Source organism: Xenia sp. Carnegie-2017, unplaced genomic scaffold, assembly GCF_021976095.1.
Source record: "Xenia sp. Carnegie-2017 unplaced genomic scaffold, XeniaSp_v1 HiC_scaffold_22, whole genome shotgun sequence".
Classification (NCBI taxonomy): domain Eukaryota; kingdom Metazoa; phylum Cnidaria; class Anthozoa; order Malacalcyonacea; family Xeniidae; genus Xenia; species Xenia sp. Carnegie-2017.
In genome coordinates this window covers 11,173,857-11,195,125 of record NW_025813485.1, presented here as the reverse complement: position 1 = coordinate 11,195,125, position 21,269 = coordinate 11,173,857, and the positions used below count along the sequence as shown (strand labels likewise).

At 35.4% G+C, this 21,269-nt stretch overlaps 3 protein-coding genes and 2 long non-coding RNA genes across 6 annotated transcripts; 4 read left to right on the top strand and 1 right to left on the bottom strand.

Moving 5' to 3' along the window:
• Nucleotides 1-130: 130 nt before the first annotated feature.
• Nucleotides 131-12,147, top strand: LOC124445581. 2 transcript variants are annotated; one of them, XM_046996309.1, is made up of 5 exons: nucleotides 131-353; nucleotides 2,688-2,850; nucleotides 3,360-3,531; nucleotides 8,749-8,839; nucleotides 11,563-12,147. In XM_046996309.1, the coding sequence occupies exons 1-5, from the start codon at nucleotides 200-202 to the stop codon at nucleotides 11,616-11,618; spliced, it is 636 nt and encodes a 211-aa protein (XP_046852265.1). In that variant the 5' UTR covers nucleotides 131-199; the 3' UTR covers nucleotides 11,619-12,147. The 2 variants fall into 2 exon arrangements, with proteins under 2 accessions (XP_046852265.1, XP_046852264.1); XM_046996308.1 differs by lacking the exon at nucleotides 11,563-12,147 and adding an exon at nucleotides 10,374-10,780.
• Nucleotides 12,148-12,688: 541 nt separating this feature from the next.
• LOC124445583 lies at nucleotides 12,689-13,751 on the top strand. Its single transcript, XR_006948196.1, has 2 exons — nucleotides 12,689-13,524; nucleotides 13,699-13,751. It is a non-coding gene; the product is annotated as an uncharacterized LOC124445583 (long non-coding RNA).
• Nucleotides 13,752-14,437: 686 nt separating this feature from the next.
• Nucleotides 14,438-16,709, top strand: LOC124446624. Its single transcript, XM_046997470.1, has 2 exons — nucleotides 14,438-15,495; nucleotides 16,003-16,709. The coding sequence occupies exons 1-2, from the start codon at nucleotides 14,724-14,726 to the stop codon at nucleotides 16,194-16,196; spliced, it is 966 nt and encodes a 321-aa protein (XP_046853426.1). The 5' UTR covers nucleotides 14,438-14,723; the 3' UTR covers nucleotides 16,197-16,709.
• Nucleotides 16,663-20,377, bottom strand: LOC124446623. Its single transcript, XM_046997468.1, has 2 exons — nucleotides 19,252-20,377; nucleotides 16,663-17,621 (listed from the first exon to the last, which is right to left on the bottom strand). Exons 1-2 carry the CDS (start codon nucleotides 20,138-20,140, stop codon nucleotides 16,993-16,995), a joined length of 1,518 nt encoding a protein of 505 aa, XP_046853424.1. The 5' UTR covers nucleotides 20,141-20,377; the 3' UTR covers nucleotides 16,663-16,992.
• A 67-nt stretch (nucleotides 20,378-20,444) lies between these two features.
• Nucleotides 20,445-21,175, top strand: LOC124446625. Its single transcript, XR_006948498.1, has 2 exons — nucleotides 20,445-20,619; nucleotides 20,936-21,175. It is a non-coding gene; the product is annotated as an uncharacterized LOC124446625 (long non-coding RNA).
• The last annotated feature ends 94 nt before the right edge of the window (nucleotides 21,176-21,269 follow it).

Sequence of the window (21,269 nt, the reverse complement as noted above, 5' to 3'; positions counted from 1 at the left end):
TTAAAAAGTACACACCCTATATTTCGAAAGCATTAACGTACGTTACTAGGAATGGTGTCAAGTTCCATAGCGTTGATGCATTATTCGATGTGTGGGATCCTATTACCAAGGATTATTTAGCATAAGTAATCCTATCAAGATGTAAACAAAGAAATGTAAATAGCAACAGTTAGGAAACCGATAAGTAGCACCTACAACAATGTCTGCAGAAACTCTAGTGTCTTTGCCAAAAATTTCAAGGAACGACATGTCTCGACCGTCGCTTTACAGCAGCAGTAGCAACAGTGGAAGCACAAGCAGCTGCACTTCACGTCAAGCGCTTAGAGGCGCGTTGTCAAGGTCATCTACTTTGGGTAGGTTGCTATTTAAAATCTTATTTTAATTGTTGAAGTGCAAGATTGAATTTTCTTGCAGCATAAAAGGTGGGTATGTTCATTTAAATAAAAATAAAGGTTAAGTCCAGTGGATGAATAGGATATCTCAGGAGAAACTGTATAAAAAATCAATAAACAAAATAATAAAGACGTGTTTATGACCTTTCTTCTATCTCGAATGGTTCGTCTCTCGAATATTTTCAAAAACCATTATCTTTGCCCTCAAATATTAGCAAAATTTTTTGATATGTTTATCGCACATGAGACAAGGCATTCCAAAAACTTGAATTATTACTGTATGTCCCTATAATTTAAAAACAACAATAATATATTTCCAAAAATTTTTAACTCATAGAATGGAAAAAATTTTCAAGAGACAGTACTTAATTGACTTATGCTAGAACAGTGTATAGATCACGTTTATACAAAACAAATTAGTTTTCGCCGTGGAAGCCAGCGGAATCATTCATCAAAATTTTTGAAAAATTTGTGTTGATGAGATACCATGTAAAGGAGCCGACCAAGTCAAGTTTAAAAATGCAGCTATTCCTTCAGTAATTGCTGACACAGAGTACTCGATCAGAATTGAAAATCCCAAGCAGATCTCTTTCAAAATTTCTGCAGGTTCTGCCAAAGAACTAAGTTATTTATGATACTGAGGAAGAGAATTTGTTTTAGATGCAGTTGAGAGATTTCAGCAAAAACATACGGTAGAAAGAGGCTACAAAATAATAAGTAATCGCTGACAACTGTGGTCTGCTAGGTTTCTATTTGAATCAATATATGAGTAAAATAACTCCCCCCCCTTTCCATCACCAATGTTCCATGGGTATAGTTGTAAATTAAATAAAATCGCTCTATTTACTATAATAAAATTCAAAATTATTGAGAGGCTAAGCCCCCTCAAGCCCTCCAAACTCCGCGCTTCCTATAAGGCAAACGTAAAATACTCCGAAGAGAAAGAAATCTAGTCATATAATGAACAGAACATTTCTCTTGTAGTTCGGTACAACTTATAAAACGCATTGCCTACCGAAATGAAGTGTATTTGCTAATGCGATAGTCAATTAAATTTTCATGGATTCCAACAAAAGAAAAAACACATTACGAAAATTGTTGCATTAAAAGACGCATAACAGCAATCATACTTTTTAAAAATTGAGCTTTTATAAAGAACACTTTATCGTACATTTTGTCAATTGAAAATCATTGGAACGAAACCTTTAGTAATTAAGTTACACAGCACTAAATAAACAAAAAAAACCCACTCAGATGGGAAATATATCCTTAGCACAAAGGTAAAAAAATATACAGCATGAATAAATGAATATGCCCCTCCCTCCAATTGTCATATTATCTTTGCGTTTGCGTCTACTATTATTTCTACCTTTTTGTCTACTTTTGTGTCAACTTTTGTGTTTACTTTTTTGTGTACCTTTGTGTCTACCTTTGTGTCCACTTTTGTGTTTACTTTTTTGTATAACTTTGTGTCTCCCCTTTAGTTTACATTTGTGTTCGCTCTTTTGTCCATCAATTTGTTTCAGTGCATTTTTTCCTACCGTCTACCTTTATTTCTACCTTTTTGTGTTCCTTAATTTTTGTGTGTCTTTCTGTCAACTTTTTTGTCGCCTTTTTATCTACCTTTGTGTCTACTTTTTTGTTCACTTTTGTTTCTACCTTTTTGTGTACTTTTTTATGTGCCTTTTTGCCTTGTGTCTACCTTTTTTCTACCTTTGTGTCTACCTTTTTGTGTACTTTTATGTTTACCTTAATTTTTTCATACCAAATGTCTTTTATATTTGCTTGTTAAGTGTTGCCTTTTGATATTTTCGACTTTTCCAGCACATCCTCCACTCCAAATACTGAAATAATCCATAACTATCTATTTGTATCATTGAATACTCAAAAACTTTGCATATCTCATATATTATTTGCATATCTCATATATTATTTGATAGCTACTTTGATATTATCAAAAATGATTAAGGAATTAAGAAAATAGAAGCTTCAAGGCAAAGCTTCTATTTTGCTGTAGCCAAGTGTCTGAATAATTTACAAATATCTTAGGTTTCGTCTTTGCGATTTACAATGAATTTTATATTGTTCTTGTATATGCATTGTACCTATCATAGTTTTTATTCACATTTTTGTATAGTTTTTTTACAATAGGTCTTATTTTTGATTTTATTCGTCTCTAATTGTGTTTAACTGAAAAACATTGATAACGGATCTTAATTAACTGAAGTTTCAATCTTATAATAAATTCTCGCCAATTATAATAATTATAATAATAATATCACATCTTTACACCAGGTTCAAATGAAACGAAGAGGAATGGTTCAAGAACAGAATGCCTCACGTCTTTATCAGCATTATACAGATCTACGTACAAACCTTACCAGTTCACTCACATGTATGGCACGCATTACAATCAAGATTTTCAGGGAAGGTTTGTTCTTCCACCGCAGCCAGAAAGGTAAGCTTTAGCAGTGGCATACTCAGTATGGATGTAAGTAGGATTCCTAAAATTCTTTTTTCACCCTGATGATTTACTGAAAAGATTCAGAATATGATTGTGAAGCAAATTCAGCAACCACCGATGCCATAGCAAACTCGATGATTTCAGCGGCACGTATTAGCGAGGCTCATTCATATGTTAATGTCGTGCCGTATATTGAGTTATTTTGAAATGAATTGTTTTCTACGCATTGAGACATGTATATATATGAATTTTTGGCCCTGCCCTCAAATAAACGAGTTGCTAAGCCACTGTTTGCTATAAAAGATATCTAGCCTTGTTTATTTATCTCTAACTTTGACTTTTTTCCACAGATATCGATACTTGTTTTGTTTTTCTACATGACGAAGCCGTAGCGTAGCAATCTCCTATCGGGTGGTATTATACTGACCACTTCCCACCCCATCCCTCCAATTGTCAAGCTTGCTACGCCAGTGTAACAAATAATGTGTGCATTTCTTTTACAGGCAAATAAGTGCAAGGTATGCACCAGTAAACTACTTATCGCTGAAGACAACTTACCAAGAGGAATTTCGTGATCAAGAGCGCATCGGAAAACCTTTGATATTGCCCTGCTCCAAACACAGAAGGAATAAGCCGCATCCACAATTGAGAAACACATGGAATTACCCAAACACCGTATGTATATACAAAAATGCTTATGCGCATTTGACTTTTTTGTCTTTCATTGTTACACAAAGAGATAGAGTTACTAAAGTTCTATGAATTCACTTACTGACGAATGCCTCATATTATTTTTGACACGTGTCAATGATTCGACTATCACTGTTTCTATTCTCTAAAAAACGAAAAGCAGAATTTTTTCGTCAAAATAATTCATAGTCACAATAAGAATGAGTGATTTATGGCAATGAATGTCCTGGCTTGATGTCAAGACGTGAAAGTATTGTCACACGGTTTGAAAATAAAAGAAAAAGCCGAACTGCATCCCAACCATGACTTTCAACTTTTTAGCTATGTAGTCAGCTTCGACTGGTGCTTTTTTTCCTAAAACTTTTTCTCAATTATATATAGTACTACAACTTAACTCGTTCATATTGTTCTCGTTCGTATCAAAATTTTTTTCTTTAGTACAGGTAATAGTAGCTCTGTTTAGAGTGCAATTACGGTACGGATAAACTTGCACGAGTGAGTTTTTGACTGCAGTAAAATAGTCGTAATTGCACGAGAAATCATACTATTACTTTTAATAATAATAATTAAGAAGTAAAAGATGTTTACTGTATTCGCACAGGCTTATACAAACCGAGGAGACCTTTGGGAGAACTCGAGAACAAACCAGTGCAAGCCCGAGAACGAAGGTCGACGGTTACACCTGCTCGAGAGCTCTCACAAACGTCTCCGAGGTTTGCATAAGCCAGAGCAAAAACGAAAGACATCTTTTGTTTCTTTTATAAAATAACAATACTGCGATACAGACAAATTTAAAGTAAATGTTTTAATTTTTCCTCTAAAATGTATTCATAATCGATTTGCAAATTCTCTTTGACTAATTGATTGTTATGATTGATTTGATTGGTTGAGTTCAGATGTGTTTTGCACAGGCTAATGCAAACACAGCTCTAGACTAATCAGCGCACGCGTTTATTTTCTTTGTAATATGCTTTGAAATATTTCTCCACCAGTAGAGCCCAGTCTTTTCACGCAATGTAACACATGACCAACAAAAGAGAAGAAAGAAATAACTTGTACAAACTACAAAGCTTCAAAAACAAAACACAAATCCTTTTTTGTCTTAATTTGGCAAACACACCTTTTCAAATGAGACTTAACGTCAATATACACAGTTTTTGACAATTACATTTTTGTAAAGGAAGCCGTAGCCAACAATGACTAGAAGGCATTTTGCTATGGTTGTTTGTTTTCGTTTGTAATGTGCCAAAAGACTAAAGCGTTTTTTGTTCAAAATAGAAACTATTATGCGCAAGATACTTAGTTACGAACTTTGCATAACATAAAATAGCACATAAAGTTATAAACAAACATCAATTTTGGAAATGTATTTTCACCCGAAACAATCATTGTTAGTGCACTTCCGTGGATGCACAAATTTACAGAATAACACAATTTTTAATACAACTACAAACTTACATGAAATTTGGTTTTAAAAGCTAAATTAGATAACACCCGTCAGCCGTCACATGTTAGATGATTGTTGCACCAGCAAAGGATATCATCCCAAAGCTTTTCATTTCATAGGTATCTATTTATTTTTTTGTATTTCATAACTTCCAGTTTCAGTTAATTTAGCATTGTGAAAAACATAGATACATACATGCATCATTATTTTGAAACAACATTTTTCTCGTCATTTTTTACAAAAACTAATGGCTTTAGTAAATAGGTTTTGTACAAATCCCAAATGTTTCAGGGAGACACACATGTAAATTTATATTGAATATATCCTGTTGAATTCTTTGATATAATCGATCTAGTTGTACTTGCTGCAATGTTTCAGATATGTGTAAAAAATGAACGATGTCATTGTTTTTCACAGTTTCCACAATTGATATTTTCCATTGCAAAATACGTATTCAATAGTAAGCATAATAATTGACTGAATAAAGATAAAAACCCACCGCCTTTAATGTCAAAATACTTTTCTATGATTATCTATGAACAAAATCAAAACAGACTTCGGTGAAAACCAGTGAACTCTTCAATAACTAGACGGCTAACTTCGTCGCCATCTTTGAAGCCACTTATGATCGTCGCCATCTTTGAAGCCAGTTATAATCGCCGCCATCTTTGAAGCTACTTATGATCGCCGCCATTGAGGGCATACGAAGGCAAAATATATCACTTCAAAATTACTGGATTTTCTCACAAAACCCTTCTCTTTTAGCCAGCATGGTGGCTTAAAACCTTGAATAATGTTTGGACTTCCGTAAAAAAACAAGTTTGACTGACATCTGTAACTGTTAAAGCTGGATTTTAGGAGTATGAAATGCGAACTTTGTTTTTGCACGTTAAAATATCTGCTCACCAAAAATGACGAAAAATCAAGTTACATTTCATAGGTAAGGCTAGCATAAGAAAGTCAATATACATAGGCAACCTTTCGAAAAAAGAATTACAAGTCACTTTAAAAAAAAATACTTTGAATTACTTGAATACATTGTACAATTCACTGCCTATATATTTGTTACAAGATTTAGTTATGTTAGCAAAATTTTATGGATGAAAATGAAACTAAATTAAATCAAACATTTAGGTTTCCACTAAAACAACCCACCAAAAGTGAAAGAAGGTAGTGAGAGAAACCAACAATTGTCCAAATTTTAATGTATCGCGCTCCAGTACAATCTGCAGCAATCATTTCTCTAAATACGACTTCACCACACCACCTTCCGTAACCAACTACAGACTAAAACATGCTGTTGTGCCACCCTGGGTCACACTATGGTATTTCCGGAAAAGCACGTAGAAAAGTCAAATTGCCATTTGATGTAAAGGCAATAACAGCACTTACACCATCAGAAAAGGTTTGTCACGATCACTCATACTGCAAGAATTTTGAAGAGACATTTGAGTCTTAGAATGAAGAAAGCACAAAAACAGCCCGAGAAGAAAAATGGAAAAGAAAAATTAAAGGATTGCAGCAGCAATAAAAGCGGACTAAAGCAAAACAACAAAGAATGCAGATATTATTCAGGAGCAGAAAGAAAAAATAACTATATCAACAGAAGGTACTGAAAATGTGCATGCTAAATTTGACCACATACAGCTTTCAATGTTTAGAGACACTAAGCGCAATGTTAATTGTGCCCCTCGTCGACGAAAATATTCAGATGCTGTAAAAGAATATGCAACCACTATCAATTATTATTCTTCGAAGGCATATGAGAATGTTAGATCCATATTGCCTCTTCCAAATTCATCACTGATAAAAAATTGTCACGTGCTATAAAATGTAAACCTGGATTAAACAAGGAAGCATTCAATTTATATTAGAAGAAGAAAAAAATCAACAGACAAGAAAGACTGCTTCCTTGTGATTGGCTCAAATAAAACTAAGAAAACAAGCCTTGTGGGATTTAAATCAAAAGCGATATGCTTTTGTCGACTATGGACCAATACCAACAGAAAAGGCAATTGAAATTGCAACTGAATGAATGTAATTGCACAAAGTCACGAGAAATGGATGCTTTCTTGCCAACGAAAAGAGTGGAAAAACAGAAGCAGAACTTACCAATTTGGCACCTTCACTGGAAGCTGAAGCGGGACTTCGTGTAGGTCAATCACAACAGATAGCAGAGCAGTAAACCTTACTATGTTCAGACAACTTGGTTGCACTTTCACAACATCTTACAATGATCACAAAATTCCAACGTCGTATACAAAACTACTACATCTATGCTATCCTTGATCCATGGTATGTTAAAATTAGCAAGAAGTGCTTTACATCATCTGAGATCACTTGTTGATGGCAAAAAGAGATTTTTTTTAGTCATTAACCACTCTCCAGGAAAGTGACGTATTTATCCTGGGCAACAAGCAAACCCCAAAGCATATTCAATTTCTCGGGCACAAAACGAATGTCGGACTAGCTACTCAAATCCTCAGTTCCTCAGTTGCTAATGCCATTTCATTTTTAGACCTCTCAATGAAACATGGTTCATTTAAAAACTACTATAGAACTGGCCCATTCGTTAAAAATAACAGACTGTTTAGTTAGCATGCTTAATTCAAGAAATCTCTCAGAAAAGAGATTCAAACAACCACTTCACCTGCAATCCAAACAAACATTGGAAGAAATTTTATTATCTACGACTAAATACTTGCTAGACCTAAAGATAAACATTGGCTCAACACAACGACACTTGCTAACCTATGGTAGAAAAACATTTATACTAGCTTTGTTATTTGCATAAACTCAGCGAATGAAATGGCAAATGGGATGTTCACAGATGTTGTATAACTGGTAAAGACATGTTTTATTAACAAGTCCCGTTTAACATGTTAGCCTCGCGCGTGTGATACACGCAATTTGACCTCCAGACACGTTTGTCATATTTGGCTTTAAAAAATCATAAAATTATGCTTTTCTATTACAGGTTTCCCTTCCATTTATTATAGTTCAGGGGTCTAAAGAAACTTTTTTCTATTCAAAAGAAATCATGCATGGGGGCAGTTGTAAGTAAACAAAAATTTCCACAACTGCAATCGTTTTGAGATTCAAGAATTTCAAAAGAATGGTAAGAATAAATACAAAACCGCAAATACTCATTTTTGAGTGAGTATTTTTAACAGTTACGCTGCGTTACGAGGCCTTTCTGAAGCTATACCTTGTCCTTCAGTCTCGCGTTATTACGCTTCAGCCTTTAAAAAACCTACTCGTGCATGTTTATCCGTAATTATCGCTCTCGAAACTCTATTATTAGCTATACTAATATACTTTGAGCTATTTTGACTGTACCGTTTAACTCTATCTCGTTATTTTACCTCCCATCACTTCATGAGCGATGTTACGCGGCTTAACTGTTAAAAAAATGCACGCAAAAAGTAGCACTTTCTGTTTTGTTCTTATTCTTTGCATTTTTTTGTAATTCAAAAATTTCAAACGATAGCATTTGTGGAAATCTTTGTTTACTTGCAACCGCCTTTTTTTTTAATTGAAAAGAAGTTTGTTTGGCTTTCACTGTTTTTCAGTCAACCAGGCTGCAGTCACAGTTTTCATAGTACAATTACATCTTTTCACAGAGCAATTCCAGATAAACTGCATTGAAATCAACCAACCACAGCCGAGAAATATGTCAAAGTATATTATTATGTCTATAATCATTAAACACCTTATTTAGTCGTTTTATGACAATACTTCAATTTTTTTTCCAGTATCACTGGATTTGGAGTGGAAAAAATCATCGAAAAAGTTCATTAATCACGTTAAACGAGGAAATGGAAAACAGGAAGGCAAAATCAGCAGGTACATATTCAAACATTTTTTCATTTTACCGCTAAAATCACTAAAGATCCGGAGTTTTAACTGCATAATGGTCACCGCAAGCCATGTGATTCATGCAGGGACTACAAATCGTTAATTTGTAAATCGATATTCCTTAACATGCATGTTCTAGCTACTTTATTAGTTTCTATTGAAATAATTGAGGGAATCAATCCCAACAATATTTTATGAGGATATGCAATAGGCAAAGTTAGCAGGTAGGTGACGATAGATGCCTACGTCAGCGTAAACGTCAGCGAAAGGGGTATATGTGGCGTAGGCTCGAGAGTCAATCATAACCATTTGTAAAGCGACTGTGAGAACTTATAGCAGTAAGCAGGGAAACAAAGAGAGGGGGGTGGTCAGCTTAGGATGTCAAGAACATGAATCCTAATCTCGACCCAAAGAACAGTCTTGGTGCCCAGGCCACCCCTGAGTCATACCAGCTAACACCTAACCATCCAAAAGGTAAGTAGATTGAACTAGGTGTTAACTACGATATAGCATTCATTTGTTCAAATGAATATTATACGTAATTACAAAGTATGAGAGTTATCCCCTTAATTTCGATCGTCATTGACGCTTTTCCATTTGGATTTGAATTTTATTTCCTCGTTCTCATATTCAATGCTGTCAAGCATTTTGATTTTTTACTGTTTAATAAACAATACATAAGGCATGGTATGGCTTTTCTGTAAACTAATCTAAGCACGTCACTGCACCGTTTACCATACCTTGCAGCGGTAAATTTTTTGCAAGACAATATAATGTCAAAAAATTGTTATTTTATTTCGTATGAGTCATCCTCCTGAAAGTTCTTTTTCATTTTAATTTTTATTTTGATTATAACAACTTACTCAAATCTCCAATGAAGACAGGCTTTGGCTACAACCCCTCCCCCTCCCCCCATGTGCAATTTATCAACTCGTCTTCCATTTATCCCAGTATGTCAACCTCACGAGGAAGAGATTTTGGAGATTTTGTTTCAAAATAAGTCTGAAATATGATGACTGCTTATACGTCATTATCATATTTCAGTTTGTTTCAAGTTACAACTTGAAGCTTGATATTGAAACAAGCTTTATTTGTTTGTATCACTTGGCTTGGCAGTCTTATACTTCTGTACAACAGCAGATTATATTTTCCAGCCTGTATAATGTTGCGAATCTCATTTTCCATAAAGATGGCTTGCTTTATTTTGTTACTTTGTGTGCTGGTAGCGCAGGTTTCATGGAGTTGTTACTCAAATTACGACTGTGAAGACGGAGAAGTTTGCTGTAGAACAATCAACCTATGCCAATACGATTGTGCAGGCGTGTCTTGTGAGTTTAACTCGGATTGTGGTTATAGCAGCTCATACTGTTGTGATGGTTTTTGCCAAGATGGACCGTGTAGCTTGCCCGTGTGGGCTATCATAGTTTGTGTAATTTTGGGCATTGTGATTATCGTCTGTGTTGCTTTGTGTTTATACTGCCTATATTGTCGTCAGACTACACGTTTTTCTTTGCTTCAACAGTCAGCTGTGGCCACAACGCCTGGAAATCATGGTACATTTGCGTCTACTCAAGCAACAACACAGGGAATTACTCACCACCAGTCATAGCAGAACTACCATGCCTCACCACCTGACTAACACATGAAATAGACGTTGTCGTCGACACATTTTTAGTGAGACAGAAAATTGAATTCCCAGAAAAATTTACGATGTAATTCTGCAAATACGATGGCTTTAACTTTTGTCCCTAGTTTACTTTTTGTTATTATGTTATCGAAGAGACAATTATGAAAATCCAGTTATATATTTTATGTACTTATAAAACGACTTCGCTAAAATGATGTGGTGAAATCTTTGTGACGATAGCTCATTAACACTTTTTTAGAATACGGATGGTCAAAAATAACAAAACCTTTCCTTCCACGAAATATTTACTCACTTACTAAATGAGGTCAGATGGTATCAAATTATTCAGAATTCAAAATCTTTTTTTCAATTTGACGAGTAGCACTTTCTCATAAATTAAGATAAGGTTTCTTCCATCAACGACATTCTTCATCTCATCCTCTTAAAATTTCCATGACTTTTATGAAATGATGCGCGATTTCAAAGCACGACCCATATGAAATGAAAAATTGAAATTCATATGAATTTTTACATGTAAGTCGAAGTTTTAAAACGTCTTCATATGAATGAATATCTTTATTTTGACACGCTGCATTGATCTATCATTAAATATAACTACAAAATAAGCTATCATAATTTAACTCTCATATAATTTTATCATCTGCTGTTATTCTCACCAGGGCCGTAACCCGTACTTAGAACGTTAACAACTTAGGGGTTGTTTTCTAAGAAATTTACTTTCAAAAGGAATCCGTCTGGCAAAAATGAGTAAACGAAAACACTCCCTTTCAAAAACTTAAGTTCTAGTTATGGCCTTGATTCTCACCAACATTTGCTTTTGTTGGAGTACACTATTGCATGCATAAATGGCACATGACTCCAAACTCCTTCGGATGATAAAAGAATATAGTCTAGTGAAAATGGATTAAAAATTCAAAGTTGTTGCCCGAGTCATGGGCAGATTGTTAAGGTCGAAAAATAATCTTTCAACCGCTGTGAAACATGCAATAAAATTTACTCAGTGTTCCTTGTGATGGCTACCCTACCGTTTTAGCTGTATAATTTGTTTACTTGTCTATCACAGGTGTTTCTACGGGAGCAAAAGAGATAATGAGGACGCATCGTTGGTGCTCAAGATGATTTGTGAAGATGTTTGCAACTCCATATGTCACAATGTTTCTCTATTTTCTAAATGTCTAACAATGGCTAAACGTCTACCATTTGATTATTGTATTAACGACTGTTCTCATCAATGATCAGAGTTTGTGAAAATTTTATTGATTCACTGAGAAACATACGACTAGTTATTGGTGAACTTAACAGTAACAAAACCGTAGGTTCGTATCTGTGTTCATTGGTTCATCATCCTGGATGAAGTTCTCGACAAGCAACTATAGCAAATCATGTAAAAAGATTGTGGTGTATTCATATGCCGTTGAAGTCTTCTGGCCTTATAAAAATTTGTCAATTTCCTATATGACGCTTCCACCATTCACTGTTCGCAGCGGAAGTATTAAAATGTGACGACTGTTTGTATACGTCACTATTGTTCAGCATGAAAATATGTATAAACATGTTTTAAAACAAGTTCTAGCCTTTACTTCGCTGCGTGACTAACTTTGTTGATAACTCAACTTCGATTGCAAAGAAGAAGAATATTTTCCTTTTATAATGTCGCGTATTTCATTCTCCACGAAGATTGTTTGCTTTATTGTATTACTCGGTGTTCTGGTAACGCAAGTTTCATCGAGTTGTTCCACGAGTTACGACTGTAAATATGGTCAAGTTTGCTGTAAACCAATTGGTAGTGTGTATAATTACCAATGCAAGGACGATTGTATAGGCCAGTCGTGTGAGTTTGACTCAGATTGTGGTGACACAAACAGCGAATACTGTTGCGACAGCACTTGCCAAATTGGACCGTGTAGTTTGGCCGGATGGATTGTCGCCATTGTCTTAGCTGGTGCGATTGCTGGCATCGCAATTATCGTCGGTATTGCTTTATGTTGTTTCTGCATGTATCGTCGTCAGACGCCAGGTATTGTTTGGATTCAACACCCTGCCATGATGAATCCGCCCGCGAATCATGGCACATTTGTTTCTACTCAAGCAAAGACCCTACAGAGCTATCCGCCAGCCATTGCAGAACCAGTGCCGCCGCCTTATAACGCCCCGCCGCCTGAATATCACGCGAAATAATCATTCTTGTCGACAGGTTTTTAGTGAGACAGAAAATTAAACTCATAAAACTTTTCAACGTTATTCAGTAAATACACCGATGGCTTTAACTTTCGTCGTGTGTTTATTTTTTGCTGTTATACTGCGTACGCCGTTCATTCGCTTGACCTTTTTTTTAGTATTTTTTCTATTTCATTTACAATCAAGTTATTCTCAGTTTCTCGCAGCTCTTCTCGATTTTAAAAGGTGTTATCTTTATCATCAAGGAATGTAAGTTTTGAAATCGTTCAAATTGCTCCGAATTCATTCCATTCAGTCAGTAGTTGGCCTCAATGACTGAATGACCTATGCCCTTAGTTGTTAGTTCCTTCTTTTACCGCAGGCACATCTTTTTAAAGTAAATGGTTTGAACCCGGGAGTAAACTGAACGTTTAACCTGACGTTAACCTGACGTTTACTCCTCATTTGATTCTGAAGATTACTAACGCTAAGGCTGTCGAAAGGTCAGTCAACAACAACAAAAACAGTCCTTCTCAGGACTATACCAACCTGGACGATCTACATTTACAAACATGCACATCTTTTTCATAAGAATCGTAACATAACGTCGTCGTTGTTTTGTGACATCAAGTTGTTTTTTAAATACTGACATATTTCAACATCTCATTGCGTAATGCCATCTTCTAAGTCGTGCAGTTCATGTGAGTCCCAGAATTATTCGTAAGTTACTAAGTTTAGTCAGCCAGTGTCTTGATGGGCAAGAAGCACAGCCTCCTTAACGTCAATGACTTGAGTTGATACGTTAAATTTTTGTCTTTCATTATGGCCTTGGTGGAACACCTTCCCTCTTGACAACGAGCAGGAAAATGTAAGTTTATGATTCCATCAAACCTAAAACAACTGAGGAGAAATAATTTTTAAGAGCACGCGAATGATGTATAATGCAATCTTGAGTGGTATTTCATACTGATCATTTTACACGTTTTTGGACGCTAGATAAAGCACAGACGAACAATATTTTCTATTTTTGTATTTTCCACAGAGTCCAGTTTTGCCGTATCTTCTTTGACGCCAAATAAATTACCCGCAAAAATATTTGTTCTTGGAGAGTGTTTCCAGTCAATTGACGATTGTTTTAAACAATGCTTTGTAAAACATCACAAGACAAGACGAATTGCGTTTTCAACACATCAACAGGTATTGCAAATAAAAACAAAAATTGATGTGAAATTGCTACATTCCTTACTATTAACACTTGCACAAAGAATTTGAAGATTGTTCAGTGCATGATGCTTATTCTTACTATTTTATGCCAAGAATAATCAGTACTTTTTCCCGTATCATTTAAGTCATTCGGCTTAAATAGTATGGGGAAAATTACTGATAAAGTTGGGAGAAAGTACTGGTATAGTACTGGTACAGTTGCCTTCACCCAGGCTTAAATGGTATGGGAAAAAGTACTGATATAGTACTGGTACAGTTTCCTTAAATGGTACAGTACCAATGACTTAGGATCCAATCTACTAGATATCTGACTCCGCCGAAATTGTATAGTTACGATTGAGGCAAGCCGCCATCTGGAAAGGTGGCAAAACTGACGATATTTACGAATAAAATATCTGCTTTTGCTGAGTTGATATAGAGTCGCAAAGTTTGATTCTTAAAATGTTTGATAGGATTGGGTTTTTTAAACTTTGATTTAAGGTGGATCAATAGGGAAAAAATGTTGAAAATGAGTTTTTTCAAAAACAGTATTATCCTACAGTAAAAGCCTTGATCTTTCATATACAATACGGTTTTTAACACAAAAATGATTTTTAAAGGCATTTTTTTAATATTTTATAACACATACCAGAATATTCTAATTGGTTACCATGGAAACCAGTTTAAATTTTTTTAAAAAACACACCTCAAAGTTAGTGTAGTGGTTGAAAAGTTCAAATTATGGGTATTAGTACAGAGAACTGGTATCTAGCTTGAATAATATGCCTGGCTGCTAAGCTAATTTCGAAATTCAAGTGCGTAGAAAGCAAAAGAAAGACGTTTACTTTTTATGTTCGTGCGATCATGCCTCCTAAAAGAAAATTTGTTAGAAATGCTAGGAAAAAACGTCGATTTCATGGAAATCGCTTTCTAAAAGTTGAAAGTTGTGATGTTGATGAGATAAGGGAAGAAAATAATGAAGAAATAACGACCTCTCAAAACCAATCACAACACGTGTCTTCCTCCGAATTTTCTTCAATACCTGCCTCTAAGAGAAAGTTGTCAACAGATACATCTAGCGATGATGATAGTGAATGTTACAGTGGATTTCGCTTAGTGGATATAACAATTTTGATGGCAATTATAAAAAATCTCTTGTGTCCCCAGTGTAAGTCAGGACATGTGGTTTTGAAAGAAAATGCTGTGGCCAAAATGGGACTTTCATCCTCAATGTCTGTCCAATGTTCTCTGCCAAAGTGCTCTTATTTCCAAAATTTTTACACTTCAAAGCGCGTTGATAACACTTCAAAAGCTTTCGAAGTAAACAGGAGGGCTGTATTGTCTATGAGAAATATTGGAATTGGCCATCAGGGATTGGTGAAGTTTTGTAACATTATGAATATGTTGCCACCTATGAATGTCAATTCCTATACTGATCATATCCAAGCAATCCATGCAGCTGCTAAACATGTAGCTAATGATAGTATGGAGAGAGCAGCACAAGGCGTGAAGGAGTTTTATGACTCTGAAGATGATGGCATTTGTGATGTTGGTATTTCTGCGGATGGAACTTGGAGACGGAGACTAACATCTGCTTTTGCTGAGTTGATATACAGTTGCAAAATTGATAATCTAGGTTAGTTCCTTAAAATTTTTTTATAGGATGGGTTTTTTAAACTTTGTTTTGACTTTTCATTTTGAGTTTTGTTTTTTGCCACCTTTCAAGATGGCGTCCTGGCCTCAGTTTGACACGGTAGTTAGACATCTAGAGGATTGGGTTCTAAATCATTGCACAGTACTCGTACAGTACCTTAAACGGTATGGGAAGAGTACTGATGTTGTGCTGGTACAGTTGCCTTCACCCCACCCCCCAGCAAAAAAGAATAAGCTTGCGCTACCTTTGCGTGTGTGTATGTAAAACAGATAGTACAAAAATTAAATTGTCTACATCACGAAACTTTTTATTACTTTACGTACAAAACCCATAAACCTCCGTAGTAAAATTTCACTTTTTAAGAAAAATGCTTGCATGCTTTCTTCATTCCTGTGTCTGAAACAATTGAAGTTTCTGTGATGTGGAAAGTAGAGAAGTCAGTCGTTTTCTATTTTGTATGTCCTAAAATTATGTCTTTGATCTTTGTAGTTACGCAACCAAAGTACATAATTGTCCTCTTCTGTGCAAATTCTCGAAAAGTACAATACGCTGACTTGCATAACCTACTCGTGCATTTTACATACATTTACTTTACCCTTTGTCTCCCAGCATTGCTGTTATGGAAACATGAAGAAACCATCCAAAAATCAAAGAAGCAAAAAACTTGGGAAGTAAATGTTTAAATCCTCCCTCTTTGCACGTTCTTGAAAAGGTGACAAGTCTACACAAAAGTAGAGAGCTAGACCGCACAAGTTCCGGGATTGTGACCGGCATATCCGTGTTTGTTGAAAGGAAACTTACTTTATTTTATTCTCGATGAATCTTCTATATTCTAGCGACTTTGAGACCTATTCAATTGATACCTCGAAAAAATTTTTCTGCACGGACATCCCAGCCGGTAAATAACATATATTCTAACAAAACATCTATTGTTTTTCAATGCACTAATTTCACAATGACATAGCTGATGACAGAGTCAGAGAGCAGTATTGCTGGGTTGGCCATAGCACTGGTGAAACATTTCATGAAACAGTTCATTTCAATGATTGTCTCTGGTTACTGTTTTGCATAAACTGTATATTACTGTAATAGTACGTTTGCTTGTGCAGGAAAAGAAATCGAATACTGTAAGAAACGTAACTATAAATCTCATCACTGACAGCTTGTTTTAATACATAAACCTCATAAATTGACAATCATAAGTGACACATTATTTCCATCGCTTGGTCTTGAGTTAACGCATTTCATGTTTTTGTTGTTGAAGGAATTTTTCACTTACAGTAGAGATAATTTTGAGATCTCATCTCTTGTCGTCCATATCAATGTCACAACTTTTCATGGTTGCTTGTTTCGTTGTACACTCGCCTATAGCTATTTCCTCTAAAAAAATACAAACATAAAACTTTGTGTTTGACCATTTTTCATTGAACAATCAAACTTTCCATTAAGTATCCATCAATTTGAATACAGTATCTGGAATCAAAAAAATTTGGGATGGTTGTCGAAAAATGTCTGGAAAAAAGGCTGCAAGTTAGGGCAATCGACAACAGCAGGGTGCAAAATAAAATCCTTTTCAGTTAAATCACACTGCTTTCCACGATAACCGCACGTGGTTTGCAACGTATATTCTCTCTCAACAAAGTACTTCACAGTTGTTGTATTAATGAGCTGATCTGCAATAGCAGACTGCTCAAATCCAAAATTTGAACACCAATTATGCGTCCACGTTTTTCGAATTGTAACATTGATGAAAAACTCGCGTACGCTCGGCGTACTGCGCATGAGCATTACACCGGCGTTAAATTGTCTCGCCTTAGGTGGCCAACTTAATAGAAGGTCTACTTTATAGGATTTCATTATTGCTTCCAGTGTTTGCTCCATATTAACAAACATGGTATCGGTATCAGCCCACAGCAAAAGTTTGCAGTCGGGAAGATACTTTAAAATCGCGTGTATCTTGTTCCAAACTCTGTTGCAAGGAGCAGGACGATGGAAGCCAAATGTCTCGTCCAAGAACACGTAGCCATGTCGCTTGGCATACTTCAATTTATTTTCACGCAGTTGACCAAGAATTGGATTAAGGCAACCGAGAAAAAACTTGTGACTCCCTGCAAGAATTACGATAGTCATAAAGAAGTTAAGAAATGAATTTTATATTTATGCTAAAGAAAAAAAGTCTAATAAAAAAGCAGGATAAGGTCAATAGTTTTCAGAATTAATTATGCAAGAGACTATTTATTGATTGATAGGAATGTATTATCTGCAAGTTCATAACCAATAACAATTTTATAAACCTATTTTGAGTTTAAAATTTACAGCTATAGTTCGTTTTGCCTCACCATGCTGCTATAAAATACTTTTCATTTAAGTTTACAATACAAAAAGATAAAGATACTGCAAGATATATATATCAATCATTGCTTTCGATTCGAACCGGAATCATGCAACTTTAAGCTGGGGTACTGGAGCAACAACGTTCTTGGAAGGTACGTCTGTTCGATAAAAAATATTAATTTCAAGAAACAATCACGACCACGAAGTCACAAGTACCATGAAGGTTTCAAATGATATCCTCTACTATTGGTGGAGTGATCAATGTACCTATAAAGCAGTCTGATCTTAGGTCCTTCCAATCCCCTCCCTCTTGAACTTTATCCTCCGCCAATGTTAGGTTAGGTTGATGTTAGGTTAGGACATGCATACCGTGTTAAACGAAAATATTCATCATGTTTGCGTTGCTTTATCGCTACTCAATTCAAAAAAAGGTTGACTATCGTTCGCTTTTTTAAAAAAACAACGTCAACAGGAAATGCACAAAACCAAAAATGAAGATATTTTATTACAATTAGCCCTTTTCTTTATGAGAAAAAGATACAGCCTAATATACGGGTAAAGTACAATTTATTCGAATCACACCAGTGTTCTCTTGCAAATGCTTTAATTTAATTGTTTTTCTCTACTAGATTGCCATCTAATTTTCAATGAACTTCGAGTAGCAAAAAAAGGCCTCGATCTGTCTCGTTGAACTTGCTTGTTTTCTTCATGGTGACATGTTTAGTGACGTTGACGTACGTAACGTGCTTATAATATTTTATCTAGATTTTATTATGTACTAACATGGGAAATAGCCTATCATACTCAAACGCGTTATTCAAACTACCCACTTGACTGACCGTATTATATCCGTCTAGTAGTAATTGCTCAATCCGTCTAGTATTAACTGTACTAAGCTCCTATAGACCTAGTTCCTATAGACCTAGTCCAATAGAACTAGTTCTTATAGAACTAGTTCTTATAGACCTAGTTCCTATAGACCTAGTTCCTATAGACCTAGTTCCTAGTTCCTACAGTTCTTATACTGCCTAATTCTGCTAAAGTACAAAAGCCCCACAACCAAATTGTACTAAAATTCACAAAAACATAAGAGCTTTCCAGTTACTGGTCTTACATTTGGACCAAACATCGGAATAATGTACAACGCTAAACGCGAAAGTATATATTTCCTCGTGTCAATTTCTAGTTCGTAACTTAAATGACGTCACAACAATCTCAGGCTGAAAAGCTCTATATATGGTCTCAGACAGCGTCCATAATATTTTGACAATTCGCCAGAACTTTAATTACATTACACGCAAAAATGAAACGATTCCTCAAAATTTAAGAGGCATACTTAAAATCATAATAATAATATGGAAAACCCCTTTTGATATACAAATATAAAGATCATTTTTTAAATACCTGATAATATACATGCGTCATGTTGATGACACTCTTTACTGTGTTTCTTCTTCCAGCTTTCATGAACAAAATATGATCCAGTTTTGGTTTCGAGATCACTTATAAGCGGCAAAGTCGAACAACTAAGACCTTTCTTCTTTCTATGAAATTCCAGCAACTTGTCTACAACGGATGTCGCTTCGTCATTCGATTTCTCCAATACTTTAGCGATGCATGTCTCATTTTTTGCGCACCATTCCCAATCCGTCAAAAAGGAGTTGTGTCTGAAGATGCTGAGAGCAAGAACGCCAACTGGGCATTGCGGAGAGGATTCCGACGCTGTTGCACTGCCAAGAACAAATCCTCCGTGATTCAAAGTTCGTGATATATCAGTAAGAAGAAACGATAATTGTGTGTTTGGTTCAATCCAAATGGCTTCTCCGTACATGGCAATCGTCCTCGATATGACAATCGGCTTTAATGCAATTATATGATATTGCCTCATGTGCAGCGGATAAAAATGATAAGGAAAGCGATATAACCTAATTCTAGGTCTTCGCAACCTCGTTAAATATTCCGATTCGCAAGTACGGAGATTCAAAGTCCATATTATAAACTCGAAGTCGTCAGAGCCGTTACTTTGAGCGATTAATCGATCGATGAATTTCAACAGCCATTCAAATTCGTATGAGCTTATTGCCGTAACCAGATAGTCGTTGTCTTTCCTGATTCGTTCTTGAGCATTATTGACATACAATTCCTTAGCGAGTAGGTTGCATTTGTTTCCCGGGTTCCAATTTAAGTAATGAAAATGGAATACTACGAATACTATAATCACAGCAACGACGCTTGTAATGTACAAACGCATAAATCTGACGGGAAAAACATTTGATAATATTCGCGTAGACATTACTAGAAGGCATCGAAATGGTTGTAAACAACCGATTCACTTGAACGCGTTGATGAAGAAAAGTCTTTGAGCCACGTGCCACGTATTTGGGTCCATAAACCCAAGCTAAGTTTCCAGCCATTCTTCAAATATTTACACATCCCATCGACGAATTTTCTTTCCCACCCTTCTTTCATTTGTGATGCCATGTTTTGAAGTGACGTTAGGCGGAGTTGCGAGGCCAGCTGTGGAACAAACTTTGTAATATACATCTCTTATTAAGAGCATAAATTAAGTTATATTAACAACCTTTTTCCACTTATCCACTTCATTAAACAATGAAGTATGCTCTGATAATGGCTAACGTGAGCATGAAAATGATATTCTAAGATAAAAACGCGGCTTACTTAAAATTTAAAATACTATACTATAAAGCTATTGGTTGCATATTTCTAAAGAGTATTTCAAGACCAAAATATTTGCTCTATGGAATTTGCTGTGTAAGTATTTTGAATTGAAAATAAATGGGCATGTATTCTGACATATTTTGCACTCGTGCAATCGTTAAACACGTTTGTGTTCAAATATAAAATTTACTTTGAAATATATGTTGATAAATGTTTTGAGAAAATTAAAATAAATTCCCTGTTTGATTTCACAACGTCAAGACTAAGTTTATTGACAATTACTGAGCCATTTTCTAAGGTTTTCTAAATCAGAATTCACGGAAGCTTCCAGATGATAGGGAGTCATCAAAAGCAGTTATATATTTGTATCATCAGCAAACATAACCACTTCTGGTTTTGTTTTTGATAGGCATAGCGGCAAATTGTTGGTGTGGATTGTGGAGCAAAACTGCTTCGAGGTTTGGATGTATAAAGCAAAAACAGTAATGGCCCTAAATAGAAACTTGTGGCACTCCACACTTAATTTTTTTGAAGATGAAAATCTTCAAAACGCCTAATTTATTAGGCGTTCGGTCTGTGTTCAAAATGAATTGGTTGTCAATATTCAAATAAGTGAGCTCAAAATTTGATGAAACTATTGTCAAACTGAACAGTCTAATGCATTGATTATTCCCTCCGTAACCATGTGATTACAAAGTAAACGCTTGGGATATTAGTGATTAAATGTTCCCTTATGCCTCGGT